Source organism: Bombyx mandarina, chromosome 20 (assembly GCF_030267445.1).
Source record: "Bombyx mandarina strain Sakado chromosome 20, ASM3026744v2".
Lineage (NCBI taxonomy): Eukaryota > Metazoa > Arthropoda > Insecta > Lepidoptera > Bombycidae > Bombyx > Bombyx mandarina.
Window position 1 is genome coordinate 5,650,506 of NC_143226.1, and position 18,974 is coordinate 5,669,479.

At 37.9% G+C, this 18,974-nt stretch overlaps 1 protein-coding gene across 8 annotated transcripts in view; it reads right to left on the reverse strand.

Moving 5' to 3' along the window:
* LOC114247861 (uncharacterized) overlaps positions 1 to 18,974 on the reverse strand; it is a 276,472-nt gene that overhangs the window by 39,972 nt on the left and 217,526 nt on the right. For all 8 annotated transcript variants that reach the window (XR_016324746.1, XR_003624908.2, XM_028180937.2 and 5 more), the window contains one exon: positions 7,768 to 7,865. Coding sequence is in view for 6 of the 8 variants with exons in the window: in XM_028180937.2 (XP_028036738.1) it covers positions 7,768 to 7,865 (98 nt within the window). In the remaining 2 variants the exon portion in view is untranslated. The remainder of the gene's footprint in view (positions 1 to 7,767; positions 7,866 to 18,974) is intronic.

Below are 18,974 nucleotides of genomic sequence, written 5' to 3' on the forward strand. Positions count from 1 at the left end.
ACAATCCGTACGGCTGGCAGTGAAAATTTTTCCCATGGAAAGAGTGGCCTCAACGTTTAAAGGACTGTATTGCAGCCAATGGAGACCACTTCGAATAAGCTTTTTATACTTTAAATTGTTTTATATTTATGTATTAAACTAAAACACTGTAAAAGTAATAAATGTTATTTGCAATAGATATTTTGTTTATTTTTAATTGTAACAGTATTTATGGCCATACTAAGTAGTAATCAATGGAAGGTTTGCATTCACGGCTATTGTATCGCATATTCTTTCATATAAAGATGTTCAGATAATCCCCCTTCCCAGTGAAGTCTAAAATGTTTTTCAGCGAAAAACGTAATCTACTTATTTTCATTCATACGAATATTGAATACTGGATTTTATGAGAACTTATAAGAGTTGTATATATATGTAATACAAATATGAGTGGTTAATGCGAGTCGTTTTCCTTGAGCCGACTCTTTCAGCGCTGGATTCGAGGTTTATTCGCATACGATGTGTCAGTCAGACGTATGGAGTTAAGATGCAGAATAAAACGTGTCATGTTAAGTCTGGAATTCGAGAAATTGTGTGAGATGTTCTTTGTTAGCTTGCAGTTTTACGTACTGGGGTTCGGGTTAAATAAAAAAATCTACCGAAGTACAAGTTAAAACTGTAATTGCACTTAGAACACTTAAAACACTTCACAAACACTTCAAAATTCTCAATTCGCTTCTTCCGCTTCGCTTCAGGTGACCCGTTCGCTGTTTCGCTTCGAGTACTCCCGATTACTGATTAACTGCGTGCCGTCTCTGCAACGCTTTTATAGCCGATACCCACACCCTAGAATTATCGAGAATATTAGACACAAGTCGAGTATTGTGTTTCCGCTATCTGAGAATAGATGGCGTTGTACTTCTCGAGCGCTCTAGATGCTACTAGATCCTTCGATATTCGTTCGACTATTCTATTTTTAAGATTTTTAAGTGTCACTAATTATTCGTAGAATAATTAGAACTTTTGTAGTCACTGAGGAATCAAAGTGGTCTTAATATTGTTTTTTTTTTATATCGCTATATGGGTGGACGAGCTCACATCCCACCTGGTGCTGGGTGGTTACTGGATCCCATAGACATTGACAACGTAAATGCCACCACCCACCTTGAGATATAAGTTCTAAGGTCTCACGTTATGAAATGTTCTGTATTCATACCCGTATAGTTTCATAGGTATTTCGAAGTCTGTAACAGAACCTAATCAAGTGCCCTCAATCAGGGCCATGTAGCTTCGCAAGCTATTTCAGGGGCTGACAGCCCGTCAAACGAACCCGTATCACGTCACCAGAGAATTAAACCCGTAAATTCGAGAGCAGCGTGGGCCAAAGCCACCGATATTGGGTGTGGACTAGGTACAGGCACGGAGAGTTTGTGGTACAAAACAAAAGGTTGCTGCGGTTTCGCGTTTGAAGAATGAAATTGTTAATTTGAATTTTTATCGAGGGACTGCAAAATAGTTTTTTTGAGTTTTTTTGAGCTATTTCAGCTTCTCCTTGACGTGTAGGTGAGCTTACGGGGCTCAAACCGGAGTGTTGCTAACACTGGTCCTACCAAGAGCAGTGCTTCGCAGAATCCACCTCCGGATCGGAAACACGACCCACTGAGAAGATCCGGCGAGAAAGAAATAACATGAAGACAATAAAAAACGCCAGATAAAACCGTAAAAGTAGTCTCTGTTAGATCTACGACTCGAGAAAACCGATGAAATTTCTACGGTTTTTTTTAACAATGTTTACCGATTTCTCGGTAATTAATAGATCGATTTTAAAAGTTTATTTATTCATTTCATACCTACATTCAGTTTCAAATTCATTATAATTTAATTCAAATTATAAATGTAATAGTTTGTAATTGCTTTATGCTTTTCATATTTATGAGTCTCAAACTACATAATTTACAGGATTAGGTCATGTATTACGGGCGATGGAAGCGCGCTTGTGACAAGAGCAGATCTAAGATACGGAAGGTCTTCTAGAAACTATCTGGGCATCGAATGGTATCATCAAACAGGCAGCCGTTACTTCTCGCTGTTCGCTAATAACTTACACCACGGGCGAAGCTCTGGTCGGCGCAAGTGTTTGAGTAATCGTCATTAGCGACGCATTTAACGCGGTAACTTTTACAATAAGGGCGACACTCGAGTGTTAGTTTGAATGCTCCAGTTTAAAGCACATACCCTCGAGACTCTGACGAGTCACGATCTTTTGCGTAAAGTTACCGGAAACAATAAATTACTTTGGCATCTCTTAATTTTCATATTTAGCTCTGTATTAATAAAAAAACGTTTTGGGCAAAGAAAACTATTATGTTTAACTGTTAATTGGTGTTAAATATTTAATGTGGTCCATGGACATCATCACCAAGCATGCCTCCAGCCTGAGACATGACAGCCTCAGATAGAAAGTTGGTATCCATGTCAGCTTACGTACTACGTAATGAAGTAATGAAAAACAACGCGGATAAAAAAATTACTGCACGATGTTCTTCTTGCATTGTGGAAGACATATTTTAATCTTTTTAGCGCTGAGCTTATTTTCACATATTTTGCAGAAATCGCTAAAGGATTTTTGACAAAAAGAACCGTACAAAAAACTGTAATATCAAGAGGATATAAAAATATGAAATTTTGCAATTCACGCACGTTTTAAGGTATTGCGTAGCTTTTGTCGCGGGCTTAGAGCGCGGCGACCGAATCAAGAAATACCGTAACGAAAATAAAACCGAACACCCCCCCACTCCGCCTACCATGTAGCTCGCGTTCAACACATTCACACGTAGCGCTTGTGTAGTGTTTGTGAATAAGCGCGCGGCGTGACGTTGCACTGCATGCGCATCATGAAAAGTCTGCCCATCTCTCTCTCGCGCGGTCTAGCTTACGAGTGTGAAGGGGACAGTTAATGTTTTGCTTTTGTTAACGTTTATAAATATAGCGTGGTCTTATTTTATTATTGTTTTAATATTAAATTAATTATTGTCTAATTATAATTGCACAAGTTACTTTACCGCGGCAGTCCCCGAGTGCAGAGAACAGAAGTTTTTATACTAGTTATATACCTTTTTATCTTTTTATCGTAAGCACTTTCAGGATTATAATCATAAACGGATCTCTTCAAATTTATAAATCCCCTTGAATTTACAAATTAATTAGTCGACGTAAACAGTTACACTCGACCCTCGGACCTTAGTCTCGACGGAAAATAAAATCGTTCTCATTCAGTCCTACACATTAGCCGGAGCTTTCCAGAGCTACCATTTTAGTATCGACGCCCACTGAGCCGATCCGACGCGTCGGTGGTCACCGATCGGTCGGTGGTTACGAAAACAAACTGAGCGGAGTTTTGGCTTTAAAGTTGACAAGCGATGTTACGATAAAAATTAGATTGTTATGCGCCTTCATATAAACTTTCGATATCCGTTTTAGCTATTTGACAACAGATGGCGTTACTCATACCGTCATAACAATATTGTCACTAATTGGTGATATTGAGGATTATTGTGAGGCCGTAAAGGCTTATGCCACCGGTTTGCCGGTTCGATTTTATGTCTTAAGTTGAGTTACGCAATGGTATGGTGTCTAATAGGTCTGGTAACTAGTTAAGGTCGGATCGTAAGTGAGTTCGTCGGGTAGCCATCTGTTAAGTCGTCGTTGCCTAATGGATAAACATCCAGCTTTGGAATGAGCTCCCATTCACGGTGTTTCCTTAAGGCTTCGTCAAACAGAACGCGTAATTAGCGCGCGTCAGAGCGCTATGCTATAGCGCTTATAGCGCTGGCGCTCTGTGTGACGGTACGTTACCACAGTCGTTCATCACATCTCGGCGTCATAGCGCGGCGTTAGTTTAGCGCTCTGACGCGCGCTAAGTACGCGTTCTGTTTGACGAAGGCTTAAAGCGCTATGATATATTCTTCTTCAAACGAGGCTTGTGGAGAGTACTTAACGGTAGCTTGCGCCTTGGCTCTACCCCTGGCATTGCTGACGTCCATGGGCGACGGTAACCACTCGTCATCAGTTGGGCCGTGGGCTCGTCTACCTACAAGGGCAATAAGAAACTGGCAAAAATTGTAATTTACGTAATTACTGGACACTTGAGACAGACCTCAAGTCTCGGTTGGTGGCGTCATTCCGGTTGTGATCTCTATGTGCTCCGGTAGCGACTTAACACCAGACAAGATGGGAGGTACTGGTCAGAAACACTAAAACACGCCTTTTTCTAGTAAATATTAATTGATAAATTAGTTAAAGTCTCATTATCGGTGCCGTTGCAGCTTGTTGGCCGACGAACATTATCACTCCGGACCTTAAGAGCATCAAGTTAATGGAATTACCTTCATTTTCTGTGTATTTGGATAAATAAGGGCGGTACTAAGCATTTCAGCATGAAGGGCTGATTCTGTGTAGCCTCTCGTAAATGTACGCCAATTAATGTAAAGGCTTTGAAAAGGATTTTTTGGTCATTGATTGAGAAATTCAAATAGAATTTTAGAATCAATTAATTAATAATTCTGTTGCTTTGGGTATTTGAATCGGGTTTGATACGACGTAAGCCGTATTGATGTATAATAATTACCGTATTAAATTGTATTAATTAAAATATTTGTAAAGGTTATTTTTTTTCTTCTATTATATAATGAGTCTCATTGATAGATAAATTTTGAGATGTAGCGACTCTGGATACGCGTAGCAGATGCTACGAATCGTAGACATGTCTACGAGTTATGCTACCCGATGTCAAGGAGGTAGGTTATTGTACCAGGTTGTTTTAAAGCCAATTGTGAAGAAGTATTGTGAACTAAAGTCGTCGTGGTCTAAAGGATAAAGGCGTCCGGTGCATTCGTGTTGTCCGATGCACCGGTGTTCGAATCCTAGGCGGGTACCAATTTTTCTAATGAAATACGTACTCAACAAATGTTCACGATTGATTTCCACGGTGAAGGAATAACATCGTGTAATAAAAATGAAACCCGTAAAATTATAATTTGCGTAATTACTGGTGGTAGGACTTCTTGTGAGTCCGCACGGGTAGGCACCACCACCCTGCCTATTTCTGCCGTGAAGCAGTAATGCGTTTCAGTTTGAAAGGTGGGGCAGCCGTTGTAAATATACTTGAGATCTTAGAACTTATATCTCTAGGTGGGTGGCGCATTTACATTGTGGATGTCTATGGGCTCCAGTAACCACTTAACACCAGGTGGGCTGTGAGCTTGTCCACCCAACTAAGCAATAAAAAAATAAAAATTAAGTAGACAATGGACTCCAGCATTAATGTCGTTATCCACTGCGTAGAGGACAGAAAAGAGTAAAGGAACATAGTAGAAACAAAAGTCCCACGTAAAGTTCCCAACCCATAGCATAGAGAAACATGATATGAAAATTTTTAGTATTTATTTGTATTTAATCTTATGTAAGTCTATCTTATATTGTATTCATTTTTCACATTTGTATATAGTTATATATTTTTATGTAAGTTTATTAAGATTATAGCACCGTCCATGCTAGTTTGCTTATTCCTCTAACCTCTCCCTGCAAGGTTGCTTGGAAGAGATCGCTTTCAGCGATAATGCCGCCAATTTATGTCACCGTCTATTATTTGTGTTATATGTTTACTCTGTACATGTGGTGTCAAATAAAGAGTTATATTACTATCTTATGCCTTTAAACGAGCAATTCTTGTATATTAATATATACCTATATAATCTGAATCTCGGAAACGGCTCCAACGATTTTCATAAAATTTTGTATACAGGGGATTTCGGGGGCGATAAATCGATCTAGCTACGATTTATTTTCAGAAAATGTTGTTTTATTCGTGTTTTCAATAATCAACTCTTCCCGACATCTATTGGCGAATAATAATACTATTTTTCTTAAATGAGGGCAACTAACCGCTTTAAAGACACAACAAGATGGCGTTATCAAAAAAAAAAAAAACCCAGCAAAGCTCGGTCATCGTCTAGTTATTATTAAACAAGGAGGAGAAGGAGTAATAATTAAAACGTGGGTACATTAAAAATACGATGCAAGATACAGGAAATTTTCGCTGGTCGTACCAAAAAGCCTTGAATGGGAAAATCGTATAATTTTTCAAAGCGCGCAGGAGAAACGAGATAGGCACGTGTTGTTGCCGACCCGATTTGCTCTGAACATAACAGTGAAGAATAGCCCGGGAATTTATCAGCACACAAATGACAGGGAAACTTGAGAGAATTGGCGAATTCTTTTTTGTTTTTTTTGTTGTTGTTGTTATTTTTCGGTGTGCGGATGACCTGTGATTTTTTTTGGTACCAAAACTGGTGATACAGTTAGCTTGAATTTAGTTCGATACGTATTAATTTGAGATTATTTGTGATTTTTTTACCAAATATATTTATAGTTATATAAAAATGAATTGCTGTTCGTTAGTCTCGGTAAAACTCGAGAACGGCTGGACCGATTTGGCTAATTTTGGTCTTGAATTATTTGTGGAAGTCCAGAGAAGGTTTAAAAGGTAAGGATAAATATGAAAATACTCGAAATTAAATAAAAATAACATATTTGTTTTTCCTTTGATGTGTCTCCCGTCGGACGGATTCCTTTTGTTTGTTTTAAGTTTATTTTATACAAAAGTTTAGGTCTTTTATTTATCGATTGAGGCACTACAAAGTCTGCCGGGTCAGCTATTTAATAATAATTTCTGTTGTAGGTATCAATCATCAATTAAATAAAATTAAAGTCCTTCTGGCCTAAAGGTTAAAACGCTCGGTGGATTCGTGTCATGCGACTTTGCCAGTGTTCGCCCGCGGACATGTAGCAATTTTTAGCCCGCCGACATGTAGCGTACTTAATAAATGTTCACGATTGACTTCGACAGTGAAGGAATGATATCTTATAAAACTTATAATGGTGGTAATTACTTATGAGCCCGCACGGATATTTGGCACCAACACCCTGCCTATTGCCAATAATGCGTTTCGATCTGAAGAGTGGGGCAGACATTGTGCTGTGAAACTTAGACTTGGAATTCATGTCCCAAGATGGGTGGCTTTTACGTTGTTCATGCCTATGGACTCTCGTAACCACTTAACACAGAACCGTGGGCGAGTCCACCCATCTTAGAAATATATATGTCGGAGACGATCATTAGTTTGGTAGCTAAACGAAACGCAGCACGATTCCCGAGAGATGGCAGCACGATTGCGGTATCGTCGGAACTCTGCTAACTTCGTGCTACGACAGAGCCTAGCCGATGGAGGCGGGTAGACGCCATCACACTTACCAACCAGCCTTCTTGAAGAGCGGTGCCTCCGTCCTAAGAACTGTCATTCGTTTTCGTTTGCTAACGTCGAGAGAAGATTTCTAAATTGTTCTAAGACAACAAACGTGATTGGTGTGCTCAATATTTGTCTTAGCTCGATCACCTTATTCGCCCCTACGATGTCTGACGATGGTGTTAATAATTGTGGCTTCTCCGACATATATATAAACTAGCGAACCGCCCTCGCTTCGCTTCGGAAACTGTAATTTATTATTGATTTCTCCACTATTTAATGGATGTTATTATACATATAAACCTTCCTCTTCAATCACTCTATCTATTAAAAAAAACCGCATCAAAATCCGTTGCGTAGTTTTAAAGATTTAAGCATACATAGGGACAGACAGATATAGGGACAGAGAAAGCGACTTTGTTTTATACTATGTAGTGATGAAAACATCAAATTACTTCTAGTTTGATATATGCTAGGTACTTACTTTAGGGTGATCCCTCACTGGTACCACGACTCGCACGCAGACCTTGACGGGCTTGTCTCGTGTGATGTCCAGCATTCTCCTATCGCCTCTCCATTCACCTTTGAACAACACATAAGAGCCTTTAGTATTTGACATTGGTTGATCATCTTTTTGTAGGCAGACGAGTGAGCTTACTGGTTCCCTTTGTGTTACATAGATACTAGAGCCCATAGACATCAGCAACGTAAATTGCGCCGCCTGCCTCGAGAGACAAGCTTTAAGTCTCAGTTCTATAGTACAAAGGCTGCCCACTCTTCAAACCGGAAGATATTACTGCTGCACGGCAAATATAAGGGTGGTGTTATCTACCAGCGGGAGCTCACAAGACAAATTATTCTTATATCGCGGAAGACATTGGTGAAAATGTGTTAAGTGCGTATGTTTTTGGCATTAGATCGAGCTCTTGAAGGTCTTAGATAAGAGTCAAAGTCAGTGTATTACATAACGACGGTCCTGTGCTTTAAAGCGATCTGCAGGACTGCGTCGCAGTAGAGGCACGGGAGCACAACATCGCTGCTATGGACGGATGATGGTTTTTTTTTATTGCCCTTGTAGGCAGACGATCATACGGCCCACCTTTTGCTTCAATGGCGTAGTTCCATCAATCCAATGTCTCTGCGATTATATCCTTGCGTATTGATTTGACGTTAACGAGAATCATTCAGTCATCCGCGTTCATTTAGTTTTGGAGTTCAATAATCTATAAAGTGTTAACAAATACCTACAGTAATTTCTGTTCTGCCGCTTAAAAACGATACACGACATTGTCAGATCCAGGATTGATTTTCGAAAAATAAAGGAAAATCATGAAGTCAATTCAGAAAGGTATTGGCGTCGGGCGACCATATTTAATCCTCGTTTGACAGCTGTCATTTTACCCGCCAAATCCCGAACCTTTAATCTCGTATTATTTTTCATATTGCAACCCTGCTCTCTCAACAACTTCGGAATGTCTAATAACACGTAAAATGTGAATCTTCAAAGTTTTTAGAAGCAGCTTTTGAATATACTAGTAGTCCCCTGGTAGTCGAAATTCGACTATAATTAATTGAAATTATAACTTTGTACACTATTATGATTCTATTTTCAAATACTATTTATTATACTTCTATAATAATAGACTTCGCCAAAAATACACTTTAGACAAATATTAATAAAGAAACAATATTTAATCTATTCTCAATTTGACCACAGACTTTAAGCAATATGAAAAGTTTTACATTAAACAAATAGTGTGCATGCGTGTGTGTGTCAAATACATGGTAGTGAGAGTAATGTTTTTTTTATTGATTTAATGTATTTTTTATGCATAATTTAAAAAACTATTAACATTCTGCACTCCTTCTCTATATTCTCTATAAGTGTGGGAAACTTCATACTCCTCCGTCCGCGCAGTTTTCGTAAAAAGGGGTACAAAGTTTTTGATTCACGTATTAATATATAGATTTAATGTTAGTCGATGTCCGTCATATATTTTTCACTAATGAAAATGACATCCACTGTTGTTGTGATGGAAGGATAACGGGTACTACGCTGCTGCCGATTCCTGTCTTAAATAAATCACAGAATTTATTTTACATTATACTGGTGGTAGGACCTCTTGTGAGTCCGCACGGGTAGTTACCACCACCCTGCCTATTTGTGCCGTGAAGCAGTAATGCGTTTCGGTTTAAAGGGTGAGGCAGCTGTGTAACTAGACTGAGACCTTAGAACTTATATCTCAAGGTGGGTGGCGCACTTACGTTGTAGATGTCTATGGGCTCCAATAACTACTTAACACCAGGTGGGCTGTGAGCTCGTCCACCTATAAGCAATAAAAATAAAAACCTGGTAATCGTGTATATATATATCGATAAACCCCTAACATCAAATGAGCACTGAATTCCACACTAACAAAATATACACATAGTGTGGTAAAACCAGAATAAGTCTAGAGAAATTTCATGAATATTCGACCATAAAATTTCCACTTAAAGCTTAAAATTCAGTGCACCGTAAACGAACTCAGCGGTCTAGCTAGTACATTAATCTAGATAAATTGCTGCACTAATGAAGCGACTGGGCGCCCTAATGCATCTCGATAGTGTAACGGCTTCCTTGTCCGCGGCTACCTAACTTCAATTAATTTTACAACATTAAGAATGTATACGCCATTACAAAAGGAGTGCCGGAGAAAGAGTCTTTAAAATATACTGCCCAGCGTCTATAACAAATCGATTCCAAAAAAAAAAAAAAATTTTTCTTTTTTTATGGCCCTTGTAAGCTTACGAGCATACGGTCCACCTGATGGTGAGTGGTTACCGTCGCCCATGGACTTCAGCAATGCCAGGGGCAGAGCCAAGCTGCTGCCTACCGCTTAATACTCTCCAAAGCCTCGTTTGAAGAAGGACATGTCATAGCGCTCGAGAAACACCGTGGAGGGGAGCTCATTCCATAGCCGGATGGTACGTGGCAAAAAATATCTCTGGAAACGCAGTGTGGATGACCGCAGTGGCTCCAGGTAAAATATCGACTGTTATGACCAATCTCACTGTTGTGTAATTCTGGCTTCTCTAGCCAAATTCGCTCGTACGAAAGCTCATGTGCGACGAGCTTGTATCCCGATTAAACAAAAAAAAAATGAACATGCCAAACAGAAATACAAAAACATTAATAAATATAATAGTTTTAAAAAAACTAACAAAATACGCTTAAATTCCAACTAAAATTCGCTTAAAATCCAACTAAAAAATAGAAAATAAATTTTAGTTAATTCGAATTAAGAATAGTGTAAGAAAAAAATGATTTTATTGTAAAAAAACCGTGGGGTGCTTTTCAGGATATTATAAAAATATCCCTTCTACTCCTATCTGTTTATAAAATACTAGCGACCCGCCCTCGCTTCGCTCCGGAAACATTAAAACACACATGAAACCAAAAAAAAATAATTAAAAAAGTAGCCTATGTTCATCAGGGACAATGTCGGCTTCTAATGGAAAAAGAATTTTTCAAATCGGTCCAGTAGTTTCGGAGCCTATTCGAAACCAACAAACAAACAAATCTTTCCTCTTTATAATATTTAATATATTTAATATTTAATAATAATATTAATATTAGTATAGATATAGATTTATAACTACTAATACCATGATTATTTTCAATTTTTTAGTTGGATTTTCTATAAAAGCGTATTTTGTTAGTTTTTTTTAAAACTATTTTTTTTTTCATTTTTTCAAATTATTTATTTTTCATTTTTTAGTTGAATTTCAATATTTTTTAATATTAAATTGGCATCGGTCCTTAATAAGTATACTAAATTTCGAGTTAATCCGACGTTTTGAAGGGGGTCAAAAACATGTTCAAAGATTCCGTTACTAACATACATACGTCTGTAGCTAATAAAAGCGTATTAAAAATGAAATTCACGAAAAGATTTATTCCCGCGGACTTGAAAAAAAAAAAGGTATTCAGTTAGAAATGGCTGCAATTTTACGTGGGCTCGGGTTTCCTGTCTGAAAGTCGATTCTTGACATAGTTTTTCGTATTCCGAATGAAGAGGTCAGGTCCGTTGAAAAACATAACTTTTTCACATTTTTTTTTTCATTTTTTTTTCATTTTCTGCGCGTGAGTGGCAATTAGTGTTGTAGGTGATTCAGATATCCATGACTTACAATCCGTACGGAGGCATCACTATCCTAATTATTTCTATAGCGAATTAAGCATGTAATCCATTTTTTAAGAGACATAATGTTTTATCACTACATAGTATAAAACAAAGTCGCTTTTTCTGTCCCTATATCTCTATGTATGCTTAAATCTTTAAAACTACGCAACGGATTTTGATGCGGTTTTTTTAATAGATAGAGTGATTGAAGAGGAAGGTTCATATCGACGATTGAAAGGCAAACGTGACTAAGCGGCAATGCGTGAACTTTACAGTAGACTAATTTAAAGTTGAAATACCTGAAAACAAAATTTATTTTAACCAATCTAGCTTTAGTAGAGTCCAGCTAGTAGCTGTAGGATTGAAATGATTTTAATAGACCTAGAAATATATTTTTTTTGCGCATGGAATATGGTTATTGCCTATTATTTATGTACAAAGCAGTTATAGTCGCTTAGTCATGTTTGCCTTTCAAGCGTCGATATGTATAATAACATCCATTAAATAGTGGAGAAATCAATAATAAATTACAGTTTCCGAAGCGAAGCGAGGGCGGGTCGCTAGTTATTAATATATAAACAATTGAGATTTTTATTCCACGCCCCTAGGAGTTTAAGTAGCATACGTAAGAATAGAATGATTAATTAAGTGAGTCAAGTGATAAAGATTAAGTTAATAAAAGCTCTGTATTCGCAGAGTATTATGTTCTGTAAATCTGCCCCGAATACTGAAACCGTGAATTTGAATGGTAATTTAGATATGTTTATTTTATTTTATTTTTTATTGTTCAGATGGTTCGACGAGCTCACAACCCATTTGGTGATAAGTGGTTACTTGAGCCTATAGACATCTACAACGTAAATGCCGCCACCCACCTTAAGATATGAGTTCTAAGGTCTCACTACAGTTACAACGGCTGCCCTACCCTTCAAACCGAAACGCGTTACTGCTTCACGGCAGAAATAGGCAGCGCGGTGGTACCTACCCGCGCGGACTCACAAGAGGTCCCACCACCAGTAAATCAGTCACACGAATATAGGAATTGGGTCGCATTTTTTTTTGGTAATTTTTTTTTTAATAATGAGCTTTTACTGTATATTGTAATCTTCATAAGTCACAGCGTTGTACCTACCTATATATCGTTTCACGCATATCTAATGTAAATATGTATATAATATATTTTATGAGCGAACTTCAAACTATGGTTGAATGGCGTCGTGTCGGACCAGTGGTCGCAGATTGACCGGCCCGCCGGAGTTGTTAAGTCAAACACTGCGGCCGTCCGGTTGAAAAGGGTTTGCGTTTTGTTCGTGGTTCGTATTACAGCGATTTTCATTCAAATAACCCTTCCACGTGTTATGAAGTCGTCGTGGCCCAAAGGATAAGACGTCCGGTGCATTCGTATCTAGCGATGCACCGGTGTTCGAATCCCGCCAGCGGGTACCAATTTTTCTAATGAAATACGTACAACCAAACAAATGTTCACGATTGATTTGCACGGTGAAGGAATAACATCGTGTAATAAAAATCAAACCCGCAAAATTACAATTTTCGTAATTACTGGTGGTAGGACCTCTTGTGAGTCCGCCCGGATAGGTACCACCGCCCTGCCTATTTCTGCCGTGAAGCAGTAATGCGTTTCGGTTTGAAGGCTGGGGCAGCCGTTGTAACTATACTGAGACCTTAGAACTTATATCTCAAGGTGGGTGGCACATTTACGTTGTAGATATCTATGGGCTCCAGTAACCACTTAACATCAGGTGGGCTTTGAGCTCATCCATCTAAGCAATAAAAAAAAATGTTTTTATAAGAGCAAGTGCATACTTAGATTTTTAGGAGAGAGTGGTTAGAGGTCGCTAGGAGGCCTTGCTAGTTTCTCCAGCGCAGATGTATGATTACGGGCTCAGCCAGGAGGGGTGGAGTTTGCTCACAGACGCCCGAGCGTCTCCGAAGGAGATTTAATAATTTAGGATAAGAGATTAAGGGCAGCTGCTTGGCGAATGCATCTACTACCAAATCTGAATCGCGACCCGCTGCGAAGACCCGGCGAGAAACTCAGCGGGCTTATGTATGAGTTAGGTTTTACGTCGGACTCTTTGCTGAGTTCGACGATTACAGTTGCCGGGGTTCCTAAGCCTGCTCCTAATGCTAGAGCTGAAGGCGTCTAATGACAATGTTAATGACAGCGTTAGCGGATTCACGAGGACGTGTCAGTATACGTACTGTGTCGAGTGCTGATACCGAGATATCAGGCAGGAGTTTCGATAGGTTTATAGTAGTGGCCTTTTAATATTATGTTAGATTGAGATAGATCGGGTGTATCTATTCAGAACAAATGAGATAGAATTTTCCAAACCTAGAATGATAAAAAAAAACCAGAGGTCGTTCTCATTGTAGGATAAACAAGTTATGCTTGTTACACACATGTTCTATACACAATAAACAAGATCGAACGATAAACAAGATCATTCTAGAATAAACAAGTTATGCTTGTTTATCCTAGAATGAGAGCGACCTCTGGTTTTTTTTTTAATTCATCTCTGTCAAATTCTATCTCATTTCTTCTGAATAGATACACCCGATCTATCTCAATCTAACATAGGGTGACATCAAGAATGTTGTAATGTTTCCGGTGCTTAAAATCGTTTATCCTTTTGCCTATGCATAGTCATAAAAAAAACAAAATCTCAACTTTTTTTTTAAACAAAGCAGCCAGTAATGGCACCACACCTGCACGGACCCGACTTTAAAACTGCAAACTAATTTTCTCCAAACGGATTTAGTCCGTCCCCTGAACGTGTCAGAGACTGTTTTCGTTTGGCAATAGCATGGCTAGCGAAATCCGTCCTACGTCGGATTACCGCACATAACAGAATAATAAATAAGACATCTCGTTTCGGTGTTATGAAGTAATTTTATTATTTGTTTGTGCAAGTTTGAATTCTTTAGTGGGCGGTGGCGTTTTTAATTATTATTTCGCGTATAAAGTTGGAAAACATATGTATGTACTATAAGTGACATGAATAGTAAATGAAACATGATAGGTACTGTTGCAAGTTTATTAAATGTTAATGTGATCTGTGGTATATGTTATCTATGGTAAAATCTATGATCATTTTTTGGAGGACTTTTTGGCGGGAACGCGAGGGCCTCACGGAATTTGGCCCCACCTTTTTTGATTTTCGGAATTGTTTTTATGATCAAACAATCACCAATAGTCGTTGAACAAACTATAATTGATCAAAATTAATTAATTTAAGCGATAAAAATAAAGATATCTAGTAAGGGGGGCCAACTTAAAGGTGATAATTTATTTAATTAATTACAAATAAATAAAAGACGAACAAACAATTTTTACATACGAACATTATCGAACAAACAACGAACAAATAATTAAAAATAAAAAAATCCGAAAATAAAAAAAAAGTGGGGCCAAATTCAGTGAGCCAACGCGAGGAGTGAAGTTGTGTTATTTGTTTTATTTTGTCTATTTAGAGTTTCTTCAGGTTTAAATGTGTAATAACGGTAGCTTATTAACTGTTTCATATCTGTGAAAGTGCACAATGTGGGAAAATTAAACAATGCCGCTGGAAGTCATTTCCCGGGTTCCTCCAAAAAGTCCACTGAAAATATCTCAGTAAATGACCACCATTTTACTAAGATTATATTTCATCCCATAATAGTATCATCTCATTTCATTTAATTTCATCCCACTTGAATTAGTTTATTAGTTATTTAGCCGTCGTGGCCTGACGGATAAGACGTCCGGTGCATTCGTTTTGAGTGATGCACCGGTGTTCGAATCTCAGGCGGGTACAAATTTTTCTAATGAAATACGTACTTAACAATTGTTCATGATTGACTTCCACGGTGAAGGAATAACATCGTGTAATAAAAATGAAACCCGCAAAATTATAATTTGCGTAATTACTGGTGGTAGGACCTTTTTTTTATTGCCTAATGGGTGGACGATCTCACAGCCCACCTGGTGTTAAGTGGTTACTGGAGCCCATAGACTTCTGCAACGTAAATGCGCCACCCGCCTTGAGATATAAGTTCTAAGGTCTCAAGTATAGTTACAACGGCTGCCCCACCCTTTAAACCGAAACGCATTACTGCTTCACGGCAGAAATAAGCAGGGTGGTGGTACCTACCCGCGCGGACTCACAAGAGGTCCAAAAAAAAAATGTTGTGTGTCGTTTGTCCGGTACTGTTACCGCATAGGAACTCTTGTTCCATAATTACTACTATTTTCATCGCGTCCATATTCATGAAAAAGTTACAAATGTAATGAAAACAAAAATACAAACCGATAAACAAATTAGTAAATTTGAAGGTTAATACTTAGAACTTATATCTCAAGGTGGGTGGCGCATTTTTGAAGTCATCGTGGCCTAAGGGATAAGACGTCCGGTGCATTCGTGTTGAGCGATGCATCGGTGTTCGAATCTCAGGCGGGTACCAATTTTTCTAATGAAATACGTACTCAACGAATGTTCACGATTGACTTCCACGGTGAAGGAATAGCATCGTGTAATAAAAATGAAACCCGCAAAATTATAATTTGCGTAATTACTGGTGGTAGGACCTCTTGTGAGTCCACGCGGGTAGGTACCACCGCCCTGCCTATTTCTGCCGTGAAGCAGTAATGCGTTTCGGTTTGAAGGGTGGGGCAGCCGTTATAACTATACTTGAGACCTTAGAACTTATATCTCAAGGTGGGTGGCGCATTTACGTCGTGGATGTCTATGGGTTCCAGTAACCACTTAACATCAGGTGGGCTGTGAGCTCGTGTACGAGCTCACAGCCTCACAGCTTTTTTATTTTTTTTCTTAGATTGGTGTACCAATCTAAGAAAAAAAATAAAAAAATACGTTGTGGATGTCTATGGGTTCCAGTCGTCCACCTATCTAAGCAAAAAAAATAATAATAATAAAGTCTCAATTTAATCATCTTCGTTTCAATCCACATTATCATTTTTCATAAAAATAAGAACATAAATTAAAATAAGACGTGACTTCAAGGTCTTAGTTACCAGGTCATAAATTCCCTTAAAATAAGTCTTTGACAAGAGAACCATAATAATGTTCAAACATAAATAATTTAAAACAATAATTATGGTCGAATGTCGACTTCTGGGCGGACACTAGTTTATGTTAAATCGTCAAAATTTTCTTGTTACTATACATCGCATTCATGAACTTTTCTCTTTTTTTTCTACCTGTCATCATGATAGCCTTGAGAGGCTATTTCAGTTTCTCCTTGACGTGTTGGTGAGCTCACGGGATCCAAACCGGGAGTGTTGCTAACACTAGCCCTAGCAAGAACAGTGCTTCGCAGAATTTACTACCGGTTCGGAACGGCGGCCCACTGAGAATATCCGGGGCGAGAAACACAGTGGGCTGTGTCTATGGGTTAATTCGCTCGTGGAGCCCTTCGTCGCAAGCGACGGGTTCGACGAGGACGTTGACCGGTGCTTGTGGTACCTAAAAACACCGTTAATGGATCGGGCGGATCCGTAATGACGTATTTAGGGCACCTTTCTCGGAATGAACATACATCTATCTATATAGCTTTATAAGAAGTGCAGTGTAAGAACATAAAATTGGAGAATTTGATTTAAAATATCACGTTCGATATTAGCCCGCGATTTCTGACTGTACCCTACACATATACCTAGTCCGGTTTTAGCCGGCACGAACCGGTTCGGAATGACGCTAACCGGATTAAACTAGTTCGAACAAGTTAGTTCTGGGCCGTGATGGCTCGAACAATAAAAGTCCATAGTCTCTGCACCGTTTCAGCTCTCAAACTTATCAGTTAAATATTTAAGACGATTACTTACACCATTTTTAAGACAAACGCCATATTTATGGATTAAAATCTTATGAAAAACGCTTCGAAAATTTGTTAAAGACCTCATTTGACACCACCCGGTCGCTTGTTAGTTTTACAAAAACACTAAATTTTAGAGATCAGTTTCAATTGGCAAATGTAAGGCTTATGGGCTGAATTATTTCGAAACCATTGCATCAACACCTCGTGAGTAAGCAATCGATAAAGCAATCGTTATTTCTGGAATCAGTTAATGAAATAATTATATTTTTATTTATCGAATTTCATTGGTTACCAGCTTCGAATGCTGCTGGTCTTGAGATATGAGGTTTAAATCTCAATTGTATTGTTTAACCACTGTCCTTTTACCCCTTTCCGCCCTTTCAAAGTGGAACGCACGACTGATTCACAATAGAAATAATGCGAGATGGAAGCACCAATATGTACCGGCTCACAGCGCGCCCAGTAAATATGATTCGATATATAACTAGCCTAAGCCGTGGATAATCAAATCGAGAACTCACGCATTTCTCGAATGAACAGTTTCAATACCCAAATGACGTGCAGAGTACCGACTCTAATCTAGTTTCGACCGGCTCGAGCCGGATCGATCCGGTTAGAACTAGCTCCGGATGCGCCGTAGATAATGCCGTTCCGAAGTTGTCGCTACGGTTTAACATTAGTTCGTACCTGCATTAGTAATTGGCGATGTTGTATTCTGTACGAAGGTTTCGTATTAAATTGGAGATGCAATGTTGTGTTCGACGAGGATAACCGAGAATATAGTCTTTTGAGTTAGCGTGTTCTTGCGAAACGAAAAAAATATATGTTTATTGTGGAGACTGGTTAACGAATTCACGGCCCAGGGTTTGATGAGCTAGCAAGAACTACAGACCTAAAATTTTTTTTTTTTAATTTGATTTAAAAATAGTGTAAGAAAATATGATTTTATTGTAAAAAAGCGTGGGGTGCTTTTCAGGATATTATCGAAATAACCCTTCTACTCATATCTGTTCATAAAATATTTATAACTACTGATACCATGCATCATATTAAAATTTATTTTCTATTTTTGAGTTGGATTTTCTATAAAAGCGTACTTTGTTAATTTTTTTTAAGCTATTATTTATTCTTCATTTTTTAGTTCATTTAAATTTTTTCAATTTTATTTTTTTAACATTGAATTGTCATCGGTCCTTAATAAGTATACCAAATCCGACATTTTGAAGGGGGTCAAAATCATGTTCAAAGATTCCGTTACATACTTTATCATAATATATTACTGTAAGGTTTATGATTATTTATATTAATATGGTTATATAGAGTGTAAGGTTTATGATTATTTATATTAATATGGTTATATAGAGTGTAAGGTTTATGATTATTTATATTAATATGGTTATATAGAGTGTAAGGTTTATGATTATTTATATTAATATGGTTATATAGAGTGTAAGGTTTATGATTATTTATATTAATATGGTTATATAGAGTGTAAGGTTTATGATTATTTATATTAATATGGTTATATAGAGTGTAAGGTTTATGATTATTTATATTAATATGGTTATATAGAGTGTAAGGTTTATGATTATTTATATTAATATGGTTATATAGAGTGTAAGGTTTATGATTATTTATATTAATATGGTTATATAGAGTGTAAGGTTTATGATTATTTATATTAATA